At 36.4% G+C, this 22634-nt stretch overlaps 1 protein-coding gene across 5 annotated transcripts in view; it reads left to right on the top strand.

Moving 5' to 3' along the window:
* Positions 1-22634, top strand: part of POC1B (POC1 centriolar protein B) — a 101515-nt gene that overhangs the window by 37707 nt on the left and 41174 nt on the right. For 4 of the 5 annotated variants that reach the window (XM_036018591.1, XM_036018594.1, XM_036018593.1 and 1 more), the window contains exons 5-10: positions 9694-9801; positions 9908-10023; positions 11065-11198; positions 13270-13338; positions 14024-14176; positions 22367-22447. In XM_036018591.1, the coding sequence (XP_035874484.1) occupies positions 9694-9801; positions 9908-10023; positions 11065-11198; positions 13270-13338; positions 14024-14176; positions 22367-22447 (661 nt within the window). The remainder of the gene's footprint in view (positions 1-9693; positions 9802-9907; positions 10024-11064; positions 11199-13269; positions 13339-14023; positions 14177-22366; positions 22448-22634) is intronic. The other variant, XM_036018592.1, reaches the window with a different exon arrangement.

Below are 22634 nucleotides of genomic sequence, written 5' to 3' on the forward strand. Positions count from 1 at the left end.
TGGCTTTACTCTTTGTGTTTTTGTTTGTTGGCAATCTCTAGAGACTGCAATATGCATCTTGAACGTATCCCAGTCTACTCTTAAATTTGTCATTTTATATATAATGTCAGAACTTCTAAAGGTTATAATGTTGGAATTTACAAAAATATATCTCCATTTACCCACCTCTTTTATATACACATTATATAAGCCTACAAAACATTAAGCAACCATTTTCTTTTAAAGAAAATAAGAAACAAAGTCTGTCACAGTATTTACCCCCTATTTTCTTCTTCTAGCACTCTTTATTCTTTTGTGTAGATCCACGTTTCCATCTGGTACCATCTCCCTTCAGCCTAAAAAACTTCATTTACTATTTCTTGTAGTGCAGGTTTGGTGATAAATTCTCTCACCTTTTTATTTAGCCTTTTACAAGAATATTTTTGCTGAGATGTTGAATTCTAGTTCAGTGGATAATTTTCCTTTTAGCACTTTAAAGATGTCATTACACTGTCTTCTGGTTTGCATTTTTAATGTGAAGGCAGTGATCATTTTCATTTTTATTTCCCTATATATAATGTTCCTTTTTTCCCCCTGCTGCTCTAAGATTTGTTTTCTTAATCTTTTGTTTTTAGGGATTTGATTATGATGAGCCTGGGTATAGTTTCATATATTTTTCTTGAGGTTCACTGAACAGTATGATCTATAGATAGGTTCATATTTTCATGATTTTTGGAAAAATTTTGTCATTTCTTCATATATTTTTCTACCCTAATTTTTCTCCCATCTCTTTCTGGGACTCCAAATTTACATAGGTTTGACCACTCGATATTGTTGTACAGTTTATTAAGGCTTTATTTATTCTCTCAAATCTTTGTTTCTCTGTGTGCTTCAATGTGCCTAGTTTCTGTTGACCTGTTCTGTAGTTTACCAGTGTTGTCCATTTCCTTCAGCGTCCAGTCTACTGTAAGCTTATCCATTTCTCTGATGAGGTTGCCCATTTGTTTGCTCATTATGCCCATCATTTCCTTGGGCATATTTTCTGTAACTGCTTTAAAGTCTTATCTGCTGTATCTGCTAATTCCAACATCTGTGTCATATCTGGATCAATTTATTTTTGCTTCTTTATATGTCTCATTTTTTTTATTGTATGCCCAATCATTGCTAAGTGAGATTATTAATTACTCTGTCATCTTCTAAAAAGAGTTGAATTTTGTTCTGGTAAGCAATTAACTTACTGCTGTCCCAGCTAGAGTCTGTTGGGGCTTAGATTAGTCTTTACAGGGTGGATCTAGAGCAGCCTTTACTCTTAGGCTATGGTAACAGTGGCCTTTCTAGGCTCTCAGCCAGATGCCTGGGGTGTTTAGCAAAGTCTGCTCAGAATGTGAACACCTCTCAGTACTGTGCAACCTCTGTAATCTTAGTTCAGCTCACAGTCTCCTGTAAGTGTTCTCTGTCAAACCTTGTTTCCTGTATATAAGCAGTTTGTTTTTTTTTATTTGACCAAAGACTCAATGGGACTCACAGGTAGATTTTCGAGGGGGATTCTGTTTTCATACTTTCTCTCTTACTCCATACCCTCAAAATTCTAGCCTCTTACCAGTTTTGAATTCTAATTTCTGATTCCATTGCCCAGAACTATAGCTACTGTCTCCTTGGGCATTATGTCCTTGCACCATGGTCTGAAAACTGCTCCCAGGTAGAAATTGGTTTGGATTTGGTGCTCATCTCGTTTGTTTCCTTCTGTCAGGATTCATAATCCTGTGCTGTTTTTGTACAGTGTCTAAAAACAGTAGATTTATATATTTTTCCCCATTGTATGATTGTCTGTGGTAGGGATATGTGGGACACGATTACTCCCCCTGTCCAGAACTGGAAATTTTGCCAGAAGAATTTAGTGGAAAGCTAATTCAAAATTCATATGGATGAGTTAATTGTACAAGAATAGCCAAGGGAAAAAATGACAAGAAAAAAATTAAAAGGAACTTGTCCAGCTAGCTCTCAGAACACAGTATAAGACGATAGAAATTAAAATATTGTGGTAAATGGTACAGGATTAGGAAAATAGGTTATAGAAAGGTCAGAAGCAGACCCATGTATATTTTATGATAAAAATGGCATTTCCAACTGATGGGGAAGCGGATAGACTATTTAATAATCTAGTTAAGACAATTGAATTCCTACTTGGAAAAATATAAAGTTGGATATTTATTGTACAGCATACATTTATAAATACTGTAGATGAATTCAACAACTTAATATTAAAAATAGTCCAAGTTCTTTCTCCAAATGTATGGATAGTATATTTCAGTGAATATAGAGGCTCAGTGAATAATTGTTTCTTCCTTTAGTCTTTGAATTTTAAATATATGCCATATCTTTCTCTGTGCCCAGTACTTATGAGCTTATTCCTGAAGCCCAGATTTCCTCCATGGGGCACAAAGATGGTCCCCATTAGTATAAAAGAAGATGAATTGTTATGTTCTCTGGACTAACCATTGTTTATGACTATGCATCTTGATTTATAGAAATATTTTTAAGATATGCCAGCTACTGGGAAATACATTAATGCTTTTAAAATATGAACTAGTGTAGTCTATTAGAAATCAATGTGCATAACTGAAAATTTATTCTTAATAAATATCCTTTTGTGTTCAAAGGAAAAAAGTTTTATACTCCAAGATACTGTTTTCAGTATAATTTATAATGGTGAAACTTTGGAAACAAGCAGTTTTTCTAAATAAAGAAAACCAGTTAAGGAAAGTTAGATGATTATGTAGCCATTAAAAGGGGAATATATGCAAGTAATTATGTGAAAACATGTTTATGTTGAGGAGAGGGAGGACGAAATTCAGAACTCATGATTATAACAAAAATGTCTATATGAGAACAAAATATAAAGTACCCATTACACCAAAAATATTAGGTGTGATTTTGTTTGGGTGGTGGGTCTATGAATTTTTTAACTTGCTGTATTTCCTAGTTTTTTTATACAAGTAATTTTTCTCTAATGAGTAATGAAGAAAACATTTATCATTTGAAATACATATTTGTAGGTGAGAAATATCTATTTTAGTGGCAAAAGAATTCTTCTGAAAGTTGGAATTATTGTAGCCCTGTGTTTTTAAAAATAATGTATACTTTGAGATAACTTCTGTTCCTTTATGGCATCCTTAGTCAAAAATAACGAGAGGCTAATGAGACAACTTTGCCAATATTATTGTTAAGCATCAATTTTTAGGGGGAATATCTGCCCTTAATTTTTTTAAAGATTTTATTTATTTATTTTTAGAGGAGAAGGGAAGGAGAACAAGAGGGAGACAAACATCAATGTGTGGTTGCTTTTTACGCGCTCCTTATGGCGGACCTGGCTTGCAACCCAGGCATGTGCCCTGACTGGGAACTGATCCGGTGACCCTTTGGTTCTCAGGCCAGTGCTCAATCCACTGAGCCACACCAGCTAGGGCGGCCTTTAATTTGTAGTTGTTGGTAGTGTTACATGAGATCTTTGACCATTTATATTGTAAGATTTTTGTTATTGTGGTAAAATATATATAATATAAAATTGACCACTTTAACTATATAGGTCATTGTCATTAAATGTGTTCGTGTTGAGTGACAAATTGCAAAGATTTTAAGCATAGCTCTTATTGTCTATAATATTGTTAGTCCCAATCCCCCTAAAAAGTTTTTTTCCTTATGACCTGAATGTTTCCTAAGGACCTGCTCAGTACCGGGCGGGCACTGTGGGGACGGAAGTGTGACTAAGGCAGATGTGGTTTCTCTCTTCTCGGAGCTTGCTTTCCATTAGGGAGGCAAACAGAACACATGGTTGTCAGGGCCGTGTGTGAATATGAGCTATGTGAAGACTCCTCCTGGGGAGCTAACCTGCAGGACAGGGAAGTTCAGAAAGGCTTTTCCTGAAGTAGGAGAGCAGAAATCTGAAGGATGAGTAAGATTCTTTTGGTAACTTAAACTAGGTAAAGAGGAGGGGACAGTGTTTGAGGCACAGGGAACAAACTTGTGAGGAAACACCTGAGGCAGGAGCAAGGACCTGAGAGAAGAGGGGTATGGTGTCAGAAAGAGGAGACTGATGAAAATGAAGACACAGGAGGGTGGATTCTGGAGGACCTGGTAGGCAGTGGTAAGATTGTCTGACTTTTTCCCAAGGGAAGTATGAAAACACCAAAGGGTTTTAATCTGAAAAATTTGATGTACAATTTAAAGAGCACTTGTGTTGCGTGTGGAGAATGGAAGATGGCAGGGCCCATTATGGGGTTGTGGGTGGGGGATTGGAATGTCGGGGGTGGAGGAGAAAGGAACCGGACATGACCACTAGGTTTCTGACTTTAGAAACCACGTACCGAGAAAAGGAACACTAGAGAAAGAGCTGTTTGAGGAAGAAGGTGAATTCCAATTTGGACAAGTTCAGAGTGAGAGGTGCCTACAGACTGTCCAAGAGGAGACACCCCCTAGACAATTGTCGTGAAGGATGGAGATCCCAGGAGAGAAGTCTGGGCACAAAAATGGTAGATGACCCAAGAAATAATTATCATACTTAAATCTTTTATACCTCTTTCATCTGCTTTTTGTCTCAGTAGTTGCAGGAATGAATCCTGTTACTGCAGCCAACAGATGGTTTCTCTTCCAATGCTGACCAACACTTAAAATAACATAAATGTTTTGCTTATTGTCTTGAATTTCACCTTCAGTATGTAAACACAATCCCATCAAAGTAAATACTGAGACTGCTTTTTTCTTCTTCTTTTAAATGAGTCTGTGAAAGTTTTAGGTCTGAATGCAATCTAAGCTCTCACATTATCAAAACAAAAAATGGTGGCCAGGGGGTTTATGATTTTCACAAGGTTACAGAGTTGGGCAATTGCAAAGTTGACCGTACAATTTAGGTCTCTGTACGGAGTACGTAGTCTTATTTTCACTGCTTTCTCTGCTCCCCTTCTCCCCACATTGAATACTGCGGGCTTCAGAGTACCTCTTAGTAATGATTTGTTCTTAAAGGCCATGGACAGTGCCCACTCTGGTCTCAGAGCCCTGAGGTCTAGCAGATTGTTTTTGTAGAATATTTATTCTAATGATAAGAAATATCGCAATGAAAATTTGTATTTCTTATGAAAGCACTTTAAAACTTCTCATGGTTCATGGACTCCTTTGGCTCTCTAATAAATAAATATTTCTATGCATATAGACATAAAATTGTACATACAATTTTAAGAACTCCATAGGTTCCAAGTTAAAGGACTCCTATTATATATAACTCTTGGGCCACTTTCAAAGATATGTGAACCAGGTTTTCTGGGAAGTGTTCAAATATTTCCTCATTCTCTTAAATGAATACCAATACATTTTGAAAGATTGAGTGGTAGTTCAGTTAACTTCCCATATGCCTCATAGACAGTTCACATCTGCTGATCCATTAGTCACTGAGGACTAATGTAATGTCCATCTTGGTGACACAGTCTCTAGAGATTTAAAAAGCTGGTTAGTGGTACTGAATTAGAGAATTAGGAATTTATTATTGTGTCTGTAGAAATTGTATTTCTCAACATTCTTAAAATTAATAACACAGTTAAATGTTATGTGAGCCCTGACAAAAAAAGAACTTTTCTCTCCTGATCAAAGTCAGGACAAAGAAAAGCCTGTTTTATTGGTGCTAATTATTTTTGCTCTATGTAGTTAAAAATAAAAGGGAGACAAGAAGATACAAACCACTGTCTTCATTTTCAACCCTTCCAAAGACAAAAATATGTGTTTATGTGTGTGTGTGTGTGTGTGTGTGTGTGTGTGGAGAGAGAGAGAGAGAGAGCGCGCGCGCATATGCTGGGACTATAATGTAGAGTCCACTTACCCTGAATTCCTCTTTGGTCACGTGGAGTTAGAGGTAGAAACCACCTCTTCTCTGGTACCAGCTTCTTCCTGGCCATGTCCTCCATTCTCTATTTATCTGATGTTTCCATTCCCTTCCTTTCTTTACCATGGGGAAGCTTCTCTCAGACTAAACCCCTCCTGTTCAAGATAAATTTCTAGCATGAAAGATTTCTCTTATTCTATAGCCCCTCCTGCTCAGTGTGAATTCCATCTGGCCAATATGCTTCCTTTTCCTTATTCAGAAGTTTCTTTAAAATCATGTTTCTTCTATGGAGTGTCTAATGATAAATTGATACCTTTTGTCTTATCATTGCCTAAAACTCTATTATTTGTGTGCCCTCACCTCCTTCCTCCTCTGTAAACCAAAAGCCTCATGAGGACAGGGATCTTAGTCTCATTTGCTACTATATTCCTGTTACCCAGGACAGTGCCCAGTGCCTGGTTCTGGCAGGTGCTCAATGAATATATGAATGAATGAATGAATGAATGAATGAACAAATAAATGAATGAATATCTTTCTTATAAACTCCTCTAGAACACTGACAGTGTATGGTAGTGCCTGCAGATTTTCGTTAAATGATAGTCTGGTGGTTAGCCTGTCAGTCAGAGCCCCGTCTCCTAGCATCTGAAGAGTACTGCCTGTGGTTCTCTGCTTTAGAATTTGCTGTGGTTACTCAGAAGCCACACAGAACCTTCTGTGCTCTAAGTACTTTGTCCAGTAGAGGAGGAGACTTAGCTGAGTGACTGAGGGATTTAGCTATTACAGAGCCAAGTGTCTGGTTCAAATCTCCCTGGTTGTATGGCTCAAGCAGTTAACGATCTTTTATGTGTCCCAGTTTATGCATCTGTTCATGGAGGCTAGCAGTAGCACCTGTATTATAGGGTTGCTTAAGGATTAAATGAATTTCTCTAGAGTTAGCTGGATAGTGGTAATGATGGTGGTGGGTAGGATTTCATCGATAATGGTGTAGGGTGAGTATTTTTGTATTTTGTTTTTAATCTGATCATTCTATTTTATTATTTTTTCATTATTGCTTTCTTAAAATATAAGAATCTAGTCATCTCTTAGAAATATACTTACCATTTGAGATATTCGCATTTAATAAATTTTTAAAAAGGTACTGTATTTTGTTGTGTATAATGCACACCCATGCTTTTGTGCGCATTATACATGGGATTATTCTACCCATGGTATGTAGTCATTATACCCATGTATAATGTGCATTCTTAGTTCCCCCTCAAAAATTTAGGCAAAAAAGTGCTCATTATACATGGCAAAATATAGTAGCTTAGTAAGAGATACAATTTGATTCATTGCAGTAGTTGTTTCCATTATTGTGTAAAGTTTATTTTCATGGGGACACTGAGTAGGTTTTTAATCCCCAGGATCTGTGTAAAATAAATTTCTTGTATTTGGAGCATTTCTATAATACTGTTCTTCATATTTGAATCTTCATCACATTTTCTGGTGAAAGAGGTATGTTATTATAAAATCACACTGAACTATCATCATGAAAGAGATTTTCTTGCAAGGTTATTTTCTTGAATTTTTAGATTAGTTTATGTATAACTTAATTGTGCTTCTCTGTCCCTTCTTTTTTTTAATATGGTGAATCCATAAATGCCATATTCAAAGTTTCTGTCAGGAAGAATTATTTTTAGGTTAGTGTTAAGAACAGAGAGGGAAGAGAGGAGAAAATAAGAGAATAAAAATAAAAGCCTTCAATTATACTATGCACACATAATTGATGACTTTTATAGTAATCTGTGTGTAGAGGGAAATACAAATAAAATTTAAGCATAATAAGTCTATGACCTAATTTTGTCTTTTTTGGGGGGTTTTGTTATCACTAAAATATTAATAACAGAAATACTATTCATAGTTTCCTAGTAGTCTAAAATTTTTCTTTTCTTCTTTTTACCTTCTGCTTTTCTGTCCTAAAAAGGCACTTTAGGGGGAAAAAGAACCTTAGACAGGATCTTAAAATGAAAAGAGATCATAAAAACAGTAGACAAGTTGTCTGAGAATTTTGTCATTTGTTTTTTAATGGGGCATGTGGATGATGGGTGTGTCCATGGAGGAACTTCTGTTCTGTGGGAATGACTTGACTTACTTTCAGTCCATTGGAGCTCTCTGGCCTCCCCATGCCCAGGAACTTCCAGGTTTGGGAGTTGGTTCTTATGTTGGTGATGCCATTTCATTTTAATTCTAAATACACAAGTCATTTTTTTTTTTTTACAAAAAGCTAAATATATGGTTGTTATGAATAACAAAGGCTTTGGATCATATGGGTAATAACACTGGAAAATGACAGGTGTAGAAGAAAGAAATAAAGAGTACATTTTTCTTTCTTGTTTATTTTTTTAATTTTATTGTTGACACTATTACAGATGTCCCCCATTTACCCTTCTTTGCCTGCTTCTACCCTGCTCTTTTCCCCTGGCCTTTACCACACTACTGTCTGTGTCCATGGGCCATGCATAATGTTCCTTGGTTCCCTTCACCTTCTTTCATCAGTCACTCCCCCATCCCCCACCCCTCTGAGATCTGTCTGCCTGTTCCCTGTATCCATGCCTCTGTTTCTATTTTGTTAGTTGTTTATTAGATTCCGTTAGATGAGTGAGAGTAAGATCATATGACATTTGTCTTTCTCTGACTGGCTTATTTAAATTAAGATAATAAAGAGTACTTTTTAAAAAGCTGGTGAAGGAAATAGACACACAAGTCCAGGAAGCTCAGAGAATCCCAAATAAGTTGGACCCAAAGAGGAACACACCAAGACATCATAATTAAATTGCCAAAGATTAAAGATAAGGAGAGAATCTTAAAAGCAGCAAGAGAAAAGAAGAAAGTTACCTACAAAGGAGTTCTCATAAGACTATCAGCTGATTTCTCAAAAGAAGCCTTACAGGCAAGAAGGGGCTGGAAAGAAGTATTCAAAGTCATGAAAGGCAAGGACCTACATCCAAGATTATTCTATCTGGCAAAGCTCTCATTTAGAATGGAAAGGCAGCTGAAGTGCTTCCCAGATAAGGTCAAGTTGAAAGAGTTCATCATCACCCAGCCCTTATTATATGAAATGTTAAAGGGACTTATGTAAGAAAAAGAAGAGCACAACTATGAACAGTAAAATGACAACAAACTCACAACTATCAACAACTGAACCTAAAAAACAAAAGCAAACTAAGCAAACAATCAGAACAGGAACAGAATCACAGAAATGGAGATCATATGGAGGGTAATTAGCGGAGAGGGGGAGGGAGGAGAATTGGGGGAAAGGTACAAGGAATAAGAAGCATGAATAGTTGGTACAAAATAAACAGAGGGAGGGTAAGAATTGCACAGGAAATGTATAAGCCAAAGGGCTTAAATGTACAACCCATGGACATGAACTAAAGGGAGGAATGCTGGAGGAAATGGGGGTACTAGGTGGAGGGGGATAAAGGGAAGGAAGAAATGGGACAACTGTAATAGCATAATCAATAAAAAATACTGAAAAAAAAAGCAAGGTACTTGGCTTGGAAGAAGTGCAGAGATGCATCAAAGACCTAAAACAGATACCATAAAACTAAGTTATTTAAATAAAAGAATAAAAGGAAGAAGACAGTTAATGTACATAGTATATTTTGATCTTTTGATAGCCTGTCAATGTCATTTGTTGTGCTTATTTTTAGTTGAAAAGATGTTGGTTGCAATCTGTGACTTCGCTGCATGGTGTGGTAGCAGTGGTCTCTGGTACTCAAATGCATGTCCTGACTTGTGTTGGGGGACTATTATTATGATTATCAGGAACCTTTCACAAAAACAGTCTTTCTTGTGATTTCCAGATTTTCACCTGATGGAAGACTGATTGTATCATGTAGTGAGGATAAAACTATTAAAATTTGGGATACCACAAGTAAGCAGTGTGTGAGTAACTTCACAGATTCGGTAGGGTAAGTCCATTCTATTTGTGCATTTGTATGAGGTAGTTTGCTAAGGATACATTTAATTATTACAGTTTAAATCAAAATATGAGACCATCTTAATCTTTCCTCCTAGGTTTGCAAATTTTGTGGATTTTAACCCTAATGGTACTTGCATAGCTTCAGCAGGTTCCGATCATACTGTGAAAATCTGGGATATAAGAGTGAACAAATTACTCCAGCATTATCAAGGTACAACTTCATAACAGAAGGATTCAGTTGTAGAGCAGACTCCTCCAGGAAACTCTTAAACTGATAGACTGTCCTCAGTATGGTTTGGCCCTCTTAATAAGAGTCATGGGCTACCTTTGAACTGACTAAAGAACAGTTAGCTTCTATCAACAACATGGTCTGAGAAGCTGGGGTAGAAGCTAGAATGGAGAGGAAGGTGGGAAGACCTTAAAAATGATGCCAGGACTATAAAAAATGAAAGAAAAACAAAGAAAAGTAATTACTGTGAGATTTTTAAACTCTGGTTCTTTGGGATAGAAATTGGCACAAATACTTGTTAGTACTGGTAGAAAACAACACCCTACTGTGCTTATACTTTGAAGTTAAGAGAAATGAATCAATTTCTTGGTTTATATTGGATTTATGTTAAATCCACCTTTCTCTTAGTAACTGTAATATTAACCATGTAGCTGACACTGCTGAATCCTCACAAAAGCTCTAAGAGGTGGCATTATTATTACCCCCATTTTAAAGATAAGGAATTTGAGGCTTAAAGAAGATAAGTGACTTGCTAAAAAGAATTGACAGAACTGTCTTGGGTCTGTTTACAAACTTTCCATCACTGTGTTATACTGCCTCCTATTGGTAGGATGGTGTCCAGAAATGAATTCTCAAACTGGCAAGACTGTATCCTCCAAATACATATTCACACTCTTCACCCCTTAGCACCAAGCCACTGATTGATTATTAAACTTAGCTTAAGCTAGGTTGTATACTTTATGTGAGTCGGTGGTAATCAACTATTGGCTATATTGGTAATGTATCCGAAGACTTTTTAGTTATATGGTGAACAAGATCATATTTCCATGACACATTCTCACTTTGAAAGCTATTCTCTTTCATTAGCTGTGTGGTACCCAACTATTTATTTGTTTTGGTGTTGTGGAAACATTACCTCTAACTGATTGTTATTTTCAACTTAGTATTGCTAATAGGGCAGAGTGGTATCTTTAGAATTAAGAATTGTTCTCTAAAATTTTTGCTTTATTTTCTACAAATCAGTTCACAGCTGTGGAGTTAATTGTGTATCATTCCATCCTTCGGGTAACTATCTCATCACTGCTTCTTCAGATGCTACACTTAAGATTCTGGACCTACTAGAAGGAAGGCTCATATATACACTCCAAGGACATACGGTACCAGCACTAAGATTTTTGTTTTTTATAATTATATATATTTAAGGTTGTGATCCATTTTGTTATATGCCTTTATTATGTTTCCAAGTGTAGGACACATTACTGCTATCATAAGAAATATTTTTGCTTCCAAGGCAATGTTTTTGTCCCCTGCAAGCAACTCTTAGAAGTATTATTTATTGTAGTTTTATCAATATCAATGTGTATCTTTTATTAGCTATTAAATTAATCCTTCATTACTATCTTCATCAGGATGTAGTTTAGGTTTAATTGCTTAAGTGGTGGTAGATAAATTTTTCTCTTCTCACCTTTCTTCTCATGTGGAGGCTGACCCACTAATTCTGACACTCTTAGCCTCTCACACCCCTCAGGTACTTCTTTCACTAGTCTGGTGCAATTCAAAGGAGAAATTTAACAAGTAGAGTCCAATGCCTTCTACTCTTGGAAGTGAACCTGCCTTCACTTTTCCTTTGAAACTGCTGGTGGGGAGGCCCGCCCTCTCCAGTCTTGCCTGTGACTAGGCCCTCGAATCTGACTCATTCTGGGATTCAGTTCTAAAAAGCCCATTTGCCCACAGATAAAGCCACATTCTTTCTTTACAAGCCTCTATCAGTAAGAAAGATGATATTTTGGCTCTCATATGCCTTATTTATTTGTCTTATTTCTCAGTTGGTTTAGAACTCAGTGGGGAAGAGAGGTCCTATCTATTAAGCCTGTTCAATCATATACACACACACACATCCTGGCATATAACATGCTAAAGGAAAACTTTATTTAAAGTATGTAGACTATTCTTCCTTTCAAGGTAAATATTCAAACTTCGCCAAATTTTTTAGAATGTATCCTCTTTTCTTAACTACGAGATACTTCCTTTTTACCAAGCATAAGCAGTTTATGCCCAGAATAGAATGGGCTTTGTGGTCTGGGGAGAAGGTGCTTTTTCTACCTTCATGTATCCTGCCTGGCTTCCTGCTTTGCTTTGTCATTTGTTCTGCAGCTGTGTTAGAGTGAAGCTGAATAAATAGCCAATAAAAGTAGCCAAGGATTAACATATCCATGGAAATAGACTAATAGAAAAGAAAGGTAAATTTAGGAGAAAAATTTATACACAGAGATGGAATTTTTCACAGTGTGGAGGAGATGTTTATGAGGTTACAGTAACCTAAATCTGTGGATGGTCTATTTAAAAAATATAAGGTATTTTCCCCCAGAAGTTTTCTTGTATAGATTAAGGACATATTAACAAAACAGAATATAATGATATTTTTGAAATGAGAAGTAATTACTCTTATCTGGATTGAAAAATTGACCTAGAGGCTATGCCAGTTGTAACTGTGCCAAGTGTAATGTAGTCTTATTCAACTTTGCAGTCATTGCTCAATTTCAAGTTCTCATTACCTCTCACCCAGATGATTATAGTAACCTCCTAGCTGGCCTCCAACTATTCATTCTTACTTCAAGTCATCATTCTCACAATTGTGACATCAATCTTTATTCAATATTATTTTGTATTAGTTTCAGGTGTACAGCATAGAGTTTAGATAGTCATATACTTTACAAACTGTTTATGACACCAATTTTCACCACAGCTCTCTTCCTATCTCCTGCTTTTAAAATTATTAGTGGCTCACTGTTGCCACATGAAGGGCATTGTAGTCAGAAAATGGCCTTTGTTCATGTAGCTTTATTCTCATCATTCTGAGTTACCATTCAGTTTCTGCTTGTGATTTGTTGAATGAGGAGTCTAAAGCCAGAAAATCTTAACAGAAATTCTTATTGATTCACACATGTACAAACTTTTCTTTAAAGGAGAAAAAAGTGTATTTAAAAAATTTTATTCAAATTTCTTTTTCTTTTAATATCATTTATATGAATTTAATATAATTGGGTTGGTTCTTTGATTAGCTTTATGTGTACTCTGCCTACATTAGCTGCTAGCAATTGGATATGTTCTCTCAGACATGCTGTACAGTCTACATAAATTAGGAAGAGAAAAATTATATTCTCAGTACCCTTGGCCATGAGAAAACATCACCAAGTACTTTTTCTTTTGTCTTCATTTATTTCCTAGGGTCCTGTTTTTACTGTTTCATTTTCAAAAGGTGGAGAGCTGTTTTCATCAGGAGGTGCAGATGCACAGGTTTGTAAGTTCCCTCTGATTCATTTAGGGGAAGGAATTCAAGACCTCAGCAGAGAGTTTTGCAACCAGGTAGTTTGTATCTGTTAAGATGAGTCTTAATGAGTTTATATTTTAACTTAATGCCAGGAAGTCTGTTATTTCCTACCGGAATTGTGCCAGTTCTGATAAGTTTTGGAACTCAAACAGCAGTTACTTCCTTTGTTCATCTTTACACTTAAATATACATGTAACTGACACTTACTGTATGTCCAGCATTGGTGTGGCACTTTCACTTGAATTGTTGCCTAATATTTTTTATGTCTTATGTTTCAAATGTTAAGGTTCCCAAGGATGGTAAATGTGAACTGTTTATGCAGCAATTTTTCATTTACTTGAAATAGCCAAAAGTCATTCATAACCAGATTTATTCCAGGTAGAAAACATGGTTTTGGGCTTTGGGGGGAAAAGGGGATTTTAAGGTAATAAGTTATTTTCTTAATATGACTTCTAAACTGGACATGAAGGCAATTCAAAAGACTAAATCTCTCCTTTCAACCCTTACAAAAGTATTGAGGCATAGTAATGTTGAAATATATATCTAGTCTTCCTATTTTGAGGGACAATTCTGTATATTCATTTTTAAAAAGTCAGTTCTGTTGTTTGTATATGCAAGTCAGTAATTGTCAATGTGATTAATTTTTAACAGGTTTTGTTATGGAGGACCAACTTTGATGAACTGAATTGCAAAGATGTTATTAAAAGAAATCTCAAAAGATTACATCTTGATTCACCACCACATCTTTTAGACATCCATCCAAGAATACCACATTCCCATGAGGAAAAAATTGAGACTGTTGAAGTGAGTACTTTGTACATAGCTGTCCTACTATTTGTAAGTGTACATTTTGGGGCTACTGGTCAACTAGATGATTGAAATTATTCTTAATTATATAAAACCTAGTTCTGCCTTAAAACAGTAGCACTTTGAGAAATAATTATTTTCACTAATGAAACTTTAACTATGGTAGTGTGTTATAGTTATAAAGCCTATCATATTTGCTTCTTGAAGGCTTAGAAAAAAATTGTGTTAATAGTAATGGAATTGAGGAAAGATTTAAGGTCTTTGGTGACTGTGAAGTCTGAGCAAGCCTCAGACTCTGATGTGTTTAGGAAGTACTGAATTTTTCAGACTGTAAAATGCACCGAGGTTTTAGAGGAGGAAAATAGGAAAAAAAAATTTTTGAAGCAAAAAGTGTGGTAAAATATTTAATAACAAATAACATAGGCTGCTGCGTCCTCTCCCCTTCACAGGGAGCCAAGTAAGCTACATTCGGACTATAAGATGCACCCCCCTTTTTCCTCCCAAATTTGGTGGGGTGTGTCTTATAGTTTGAAAAATGCTGTGAGTTCATGTGATGGCTGTCATGGAACCAGGGCTGAAGGGAAAGCACTTTTATAAGTTCCTGAAGTAAGGGTTTTGGAATCCTTTAATAGCAAAGAAGAAAATCTTATGGACAACAAAAAGAAGAGATTTGGGCATTAAACCTAGTAAGAGATCATTTTACCTTTTGCTTACATATATTTTGAAGTATATAATTATCTGTTTAACTGTAGGCTTTTGTTGATAAGTTTCTTTAGGTCCTGTAGATTTAAATGTTCTACTCTCTTCAAAAAAAAAAAAAAAACTTTGCCATATACTTTGCATTTTACATGACTCTCCTTAATCCCTCTCTTCTTTCAAGAGTTAATGTGAAATTATTTCCTCCAGGCTCATCTGAGTATTTTTAACCATGGACAGAGCCTTTCTTTCCTTGTAGAGGAGGTATTTTGAGTCCCTAAGACTTATTCCTGAGTGGCAGCGCGCAGCTATGCTCCCATGCCCCTTCCGCCGTCTCTGTGTGGCCCCACGCCGACCCCAGCGTGGTCGTTTCTATGATGTCGGTTTCCTCAGACTCAGTCTTTCTGTGATCTCAGCCGTTTCTGTTAGTCTCAGGTTGTGTGTGTGTGTGTGTGTGTGTGTGTGTGTGTGTGTAAGTTTAAGTTTTTAAAACTTTTAAGTTTTGTTGGACTATTTCATATATTTTGTTTAATCTAGCCACATTTTGGGATTTCTAGTCTAGTTTTTCTTTGGTAATGTTTATTTTCAGTTCTTTGCCATAAATTTGGTTCTTTAGAACTTTGACCATCTTTCCAGTTCTTCTCAATAAAGCATTTACCATTATGCTTTACTACTTCCTTCATTCTCCTTATATCATTTCCACCCCCTGCTTATTTCTTTGAAAAAATAAAGAATGTAATGTAATTTGTTTGTGGTTCATGACATATGTTTCATTTTATACAATGATAGGTGTACTTTTTGATCACATATATGTGAACTACATTTTGAGTTTCCTTTCCTTGTTGAGCCCCAAGCTGGTTTTACCAACCCTCTCGGTGTTTTTCATTCTAGCGTTACTGTGGGGTGGCCAAGCTTAACCATCAGTGCTGTTGCTGCCCCGCTGTCCTCTCAGCCACCTTCCCACAGGGACAGGAGGCTGAGCTGCAGTTCAGGCCGTTTTCTCTGTGGCTTTCTGTCAGCCCCAGCCCATTTAAGAGTGCTGAACTTTCTTTAAAACATCAACAAGTTGTCCAAGTAGCTCTGTTCTGACTGCAGCCAGAAAGCAGTGAGCTGGAGCTACTTTGTGTGGCTGTGTCAGGGTGACCCAGGCCATGCGAAGTGCATTCACAACTGTATTTTCCCACATATCCTTAAAAAAACCTGTTAAAAACGGACTTTTCGTCTTGGAATTAGAGTTCAATTACACTGCTCAGAATGTTGAGCATTGTGACTGCATTAAGTTTGTGGCCTTAAGAAAGTCATCCTGAGTGTACCTAGTTTAAATTACCTGTAAGCACTCCTGGTTGCTTAAAATAAGTACACAGTGTGGCACATTTGTAAAATACCTTCATATCCTTTAATATAAAATTCCAGAGAAGTGGTAGGATTCTGCATATGAACAATTTTTAATTTATTTTTCTTAACAATTTCTCATAATAAAGTAAGTTTTCTGGACAAAGAACATATTTGATATTATTGTAAATAATTATTAACTATCAAATTATTTTTTAAAACTTCAAATATCACCCAGAATATAATATTATAAGTCAGATTAAATCATGTACTGTGTATTCATTTAGATTAAGTAAATTTTACTTTGAAATACTAAATTTTGTAAATCGAATTATTTTTCAAAGCTTTAGGCAAAATCACCTTACATATGTTACTTTGGAAATGTTTGAAAATTACCAAAAAAGTATTTTGAAGTTGGAATTCATGATTAAAAGGACAGAAATGTATTATGAGAGGATGTGGAATAAATGGTATCTGTGACCTAGTTAATTTTACTAACTTTCTCTTTTTGTAGTAACCATGAGTGTTTCATTTCTGAGTTGGAAGCAACATAGCATTTCTGTGATTTGCATTTTATTGTGTTTTCTGTGAAGCTCATTCAAATTGTGTAATTTCAGTCTTCTGGGTGAGATTGGCCTTTTTGCAAAAGCCTTAAGTGCTTCACTTGTTTGAAGGTGGGAGATCCTGCAGAGCCTTAGACCTGGGGCACCAGCTGACTAAATGTGTAAATGACTCCTTCCCACATGGGCAGACAGGGTGACAGCAGGTTGTTTTCACAACAGATGACAGAAGGAAGTCTCGAGGAAAAAGGTACTAAGCAGAAAATCCTTCCCCAGCTATGTGAAAGAGACCCCTTCTGTGTCCTTTTGATCGATGTAACTGCAGATCCCTGTGGCACTCCTGGCCTCCGTATGCCATCTTCACTAAAAACATCAGAACAACTTCTTTCTCTCTCTTTTTTTTTTTTTTTTTGGTGGGAAAGAAGCATAATTTCTAAATAATATTCTTGGCCTTCCCCACAATGTGCTGTGGCACATCATTAGGTCACGCTGACTTTACCTTCAGACTTTTGTGAGCTGAACTGCACTGCCCTGCCCCAAACAAAAGCAAACCTCCGTCTTGGAGAAGAGGCTTGATTGTGAGTACGGGGCACTTTATCCTGAGCAGCCCCCCACTCGTGTGTGTTTTGATAGGAGGACAATAGAGTCGTTCTGGGGGATGGTGCTAGATCTTGGTGACAGCAAGGCATCAAAGTAGTTAGTTATTTCAGGGGAATAGATGAACATTGTAGGACGGGATCATGGTTAATTAGTTTAAAAGAATTCAATAATAAAATAATTGCTCTAATGGCTTTTAATTTTAAAATGGCTATTTAGGATCATTTTAACCTATAAATTGGATAGGAAATTCTGTATGATATTTACTAAGAAGGAAAATTTCTTTTAACTTAACCAAATATTTGTATAATAATCTGGCCATGATTCATTGAAAACTATAAGTGATCAATATAAGTCTTCAAGTCTGAGATTGGGTTTTATCTCAATCTTCTATAAAGATTGAAAACATTATAGTTTATGATAAAAAATGACCACTTATCTACCAGTTTTGTATTTTAGTTCTGGCTGTGGTATATAACTGTACTATTTTGGGCCTCAGTATTTGTTCTTCAGAGTTTACATGGTGATAATAGTACTAATAATACTGTCTAACACATACAACATTATTCTAATTACTTTACATAAAGTCATTTGATCTTTCTAAAAACTCTGTGAGGTAGTACCATGTTTATCCCATGAGAAACTGAGTCACCTACTGTTAAATCATAAAGCTAATAAGTGGGAACAGCAGAATTTCATCCCAGGACTCTGGTTCTATTCTGTACTTTTAACCATTTTGATGTAATACCTCAGTGTAATCAAAATTAAATTTCATCCTGTTACCATATTAAGTACCTAAGTGCTGGACATTGCACTCGCTTTAGGGTATGTAACAGAACAAAATGGGCACATTCCTTGCCCTTCAGAATTTGTTAGTAACAATGTTTGTGTTCATGGACTCCTAGATGTGATGGATACAAAGAACCTCAGAGCAGGGTGGTTCCTGTGAGGTCGTACAGACTAACCTCTCCCTCATGCGTGAATCCCTCGATTATACGCCCTCTTCAGGGACGGAGAACTCAGCCTCTCCTAAGGCAGCCTACTTCATTTTGAGGCAACTAATTATTAAAGGTTTCTTTCCTTTAATAAGAACGGGAAGCTAGCAGGTACTATTAGTATTTCTGGAAGTTAGCCAGCGAAGAACTTAACTATGTCACTCCTGCCCCCCATCCCCAGCATATTTTCTTTATGGAGAAGCTGTAAACTTTTATTTGGTAAGAATGTCCTGCTCTCTTTAATGTATGTAAGAGCATCTTGTTTCAAAACACATACTAGAGTTGTGGGTTCTGTCCCAGGTTGGGGCGCATACAAGAGGCAACTGACAAATGTTTCTGTCTCACATCAGTGTTTCTCACCCTTGCTTTCTCCCACCCTTTCCTTCTCTCTAAAACTAATAAATAAAATCTTTAAAAAAGATAAAAAATATGAACAGTAAAATGACAACAAACTCACAACTATCAACAACCAAACTTAAAAAAAAAAAACCTAAGCGAACAAGTAGAACAGGAACAGATTCATAGAAATAGAGATCACATGGAGGGTCATCAGTGGGAAGGGGGAAGGAGGAGAGAGGGGGGAAAGGTACAGAGAATAAGAAGCATAATTGGTAGGTAGAAAATAGACTCGGGGTGGGGGAGGTTAAGAATAGTATGGGAAATGGAGAAGCCAAAGAAGTTATATGTACAATGCATGGATATGAACTAAGGTAGGAGAATGTAGGTGGGAGGGGGTACAGGGCAGAGGGGAATAAAAGGAAGAAAAAATGGGACAACTGTAATAGCATAATCAACAAAATATATATATTTTAAAAAGTACTGTTATAGCAACAGTTTCCCAAGTTATAGAAGCTCAAAAATTTTTCAGTGAGAGATGCTGAGCATTTATTTCCATGTTACTTAGATTTTTGAGCAGTTCCAATTTCAGGTGGTAAAACCAGATGGTATTTTTCACAGGTAAACAGTTTCATATCTACACTAGGTGGCAGTAGATAAAAGAGAATAAAATGTTTGCAAGCGACCTCTTTGGGCAGCTAGTCTGAGATTGAAAGGAAAGTTGTAATCCTCAGGATTCTTTGCTTTGTCTCTGGCCTCACAGCTCATAGATGGGGCTGTGTGTTCCACTCAGTGGAACAGCCAGAAAGGAACACAGGTGTTGACAGGCTGAGAGGATAGCGCCCCCCTCCCCTTTTCACCCTGCAGGTTCTAATCTCTTTACTGTAGCCTGGGCACGTATACTTCTGCCCCTAACACAGTTTGGCTGGATAATTATAAAAGCTTCTTATTATTTCCACAACTACAGCTATGCCCATCAAGCATGATAGGTGCTTTTTTTTTAAAAAAAGTTTGTATTTATTCATTTTAGAGAGGGAAGGGAGGGAGAGAGGGAGGGAGAGAGAGAGAGAGAGAGAGAGAGAGAGAGAGAGAGAGAGAGAGAGAGAGAGAGAGAGAAACAGAAACATCAATGTGTGGTTGCTGGGGGCCATGGCCTGCAACCCAGGCATGTACCCTGGCTGGGAATTGAACCTGAGACACTTTGGTTCCCAGCCTGCGCTCAATCCACTGAGCTACGCCAGCCAGGGCTCAATAGGTGCTTTCAAAATCATTCCACTCCCCTAACGACAGGCTCAGCCTTTATCCCTACAGCCCAGGGCTGATATAGTCCTGCTCTCAGTGTTATCCCTGCTTTATTCTTGATACTCTACTTGTCTCTGTCCTCTCTGCCTGATCATCTGTCGAAAACACGTGTTAGCCTCCAGTTTTTCTGTGCCTTCCCAAATCCCATTACACTTCACAGTTTGACCCTTGCCAACCTCCCTTTTGCTACCCCATGCAAGTTGTGTCGGCATTCACCTCTCTGCTCAGAATGCTTTTTACCTCATCTCCAAGTCTTGCTTTTGTTTGTTTTTGAAACCTTCTTTAAAAGCCATCTTAAGTTCTGTTTCCTCCACAGGAAGCCTTTGTCCCTAGATACTTGGTCAACATTTTCTTCCTTGCGGTTCTTCAGTGCACTTACTGTTGGTGTCATTCATTTCATACAAGTTCTGCTGTCTTTTTGCCCTTTGCTCACTTCTTTGTATTCACAGTGTTTAGTAAATATTTGGTGATGATGTGGTTTATTCTTTTTGTCTTCTTGAATTCAGAAATAGCCTCCCAGAAGTAGTTGCCATTCTAGTTAATTATTCCTCTGCCTTTTAAAAAAAAAATTTACTATATATGGCCCTGACTGGTGTGGCTCAGTGGGTTGAACACTGGCCTGCGAACTAAAGTGTTCTTGGTTTGATTCCCAGGTAGGGCACATGCTTGGGTTGCTGGCCAGACCCCCAGTAGGGGGTGTGCAGGAAGCAACCACACATTGATGTTTCATTCCCCCTTTTTCCCTCCTTCCTCTCTCTCTAAAAATAAATAAATAAAATCTTTTAAAAATTTTACTATATATGTTTGAATCTATAATTAGCTATTATTTAGTTTTTGATGGCTTTAAATTGTATATAAATGAAATCATACTGAATATATCTTTCTGTAACTGGCCTTTTCATTTAACATTAAAGTCCTGAGATTCATATATATGCACTCTGAAATCATGCATTCATATGTTGTTGCACAGAGTTGTATTTCACTCTTTTCACTGTTGAATTTACCACAGCAGTAACTCCTATGATGTATGTATCCACCCTACTGTTGATAAATATTTGAGGAGTTCTGGTTGTGAGTTTTATTTATTTATTTAGCCATTACAAACAATGCTGATATAAACAGTGTTGGCATCATTGAGCTTCCTAGTTTTTGCAATTTAATATGTATGAAGTGGTATTTTGCTCTAATCTTTTCTAATTACTAATGTTTTGAAAATCTCTTTACATGCTGATTAACTACCAGGTTCTCTACAACTTTTTTCTTGGGATTTCTTTTTCACATTGATTTGTAGGGTTTTCTTATACGTTTAGATATCTGTCCTCCTTTTTTAGTTTTAGATATCACACTTCCTCCTTCTATTCCATTATCTGATCATTAACTTTGTGGTGTTCATTGTTAAGTAGAAATTCTTATTTTGATACAATCAAATGCATGTTTCCTTATGGTTTTGCTTTTGAAGCTTTTGTTTAAGATGTCCTCAAACCTTGGTCACAAAGATGTTTTTATACATTTATCTTTATTAACTTTATAATTTTTACTTAATATTTAGGTTTTTAGTTTGTCTGCTCTCCACCTTTGAATACAGAATATTAGTCAGGGATCCATAGAGTGGTCCAGTTTTCTCAACTATGAATAAACCATCTTTACTTTTCCTTCATTTGAGGTACTATTTTCCCTTTATATTTATTTCCCACACATACAGGGCTCTGCATCTAAGCTCCTTATGTTACAGGTTTTTATTTAGTGTCTTTACATGACTTTTACTATTTTGTCCTGTACAGGTCCTACCCATTCTTGTATTCTGAGGCATTTAAGTTTTTTATGGTATTGTAAATGATAGGTTTTTTAAATTTACATTTCTAACTGTCTTGAAGTACAGACATATTCAACTGATTTTGTATTTTGAGTTTCAACTTATAAACTCTTATTAGCTAGCTCCAATGATGTAGCACTGGATACTTTGAGGGTTTCTCTGTAGAAAGTTACCTTATATGTAATTACAATTTCATTTCTTTTGTTCCAATCCTTACATATTAATACCTTTTTTTTCCTGTGTTAATAACTGGCTAGGACTTTTTCCTGCATCTTTTGAGGTGGGTCATTTTATTTTGTTTTTAAACTCCCCTTATAGGTGAATTATATTGATTTGCTATTGTAAAACTTTTTATTTCCAAAATAAATTTAACTTGGTCTTATACTTTGATAGATTTGGTAGGCTAATTTTGTTTAAAACTTTTACATTCATGTTAATATACCAATATATTTTAACTTTAGAATATATTAGAAAATATCCTCTAAGTTTTACAAATGGCATCCAGCTTCTTATGGTATGAAGATCTAATACTAATTTTCCTCATGTATATATACAGATTAATCCAAAACTGGAGGTAATGGACCTGCAGACCTCTACGCCCCCTGTTGTGGACGTCCTTTCTTTTGATTCTACCACAGTAAGTTTTCTTTGACATTTAAGTTCCATTTAATTTTCATTCACAATCCATTTTTCTTAAAAAGTGTGTGGGACATGAGGTCAAAAGTAGGCTAAATAGCCTAACATTTTTGCGTAGAAAAAACCTTATACAAGGTCATATTTACAATGTGGCTAACTAGTCGCAAGGGGGAGCAGCACAATTTCCA

Source organism: Phyllostomus discolor, chromosome 2 (assembly GCF_004126475.2).
Source record: "Phyllostomus discolor isolate MPI-MPIP mPhyDis1 chromosome 2, mPhyDis1.pri.v3, whole genome shotgun sequence".
In the NCBI taxonomy this organism is placed as follows: domain Eukaryota; kingdom Metazoa; phylum Chordata; class Mammalia; order Chiroptera; family Phyllostomidae; genus Phyllostomus; species Phyllostomus discolor.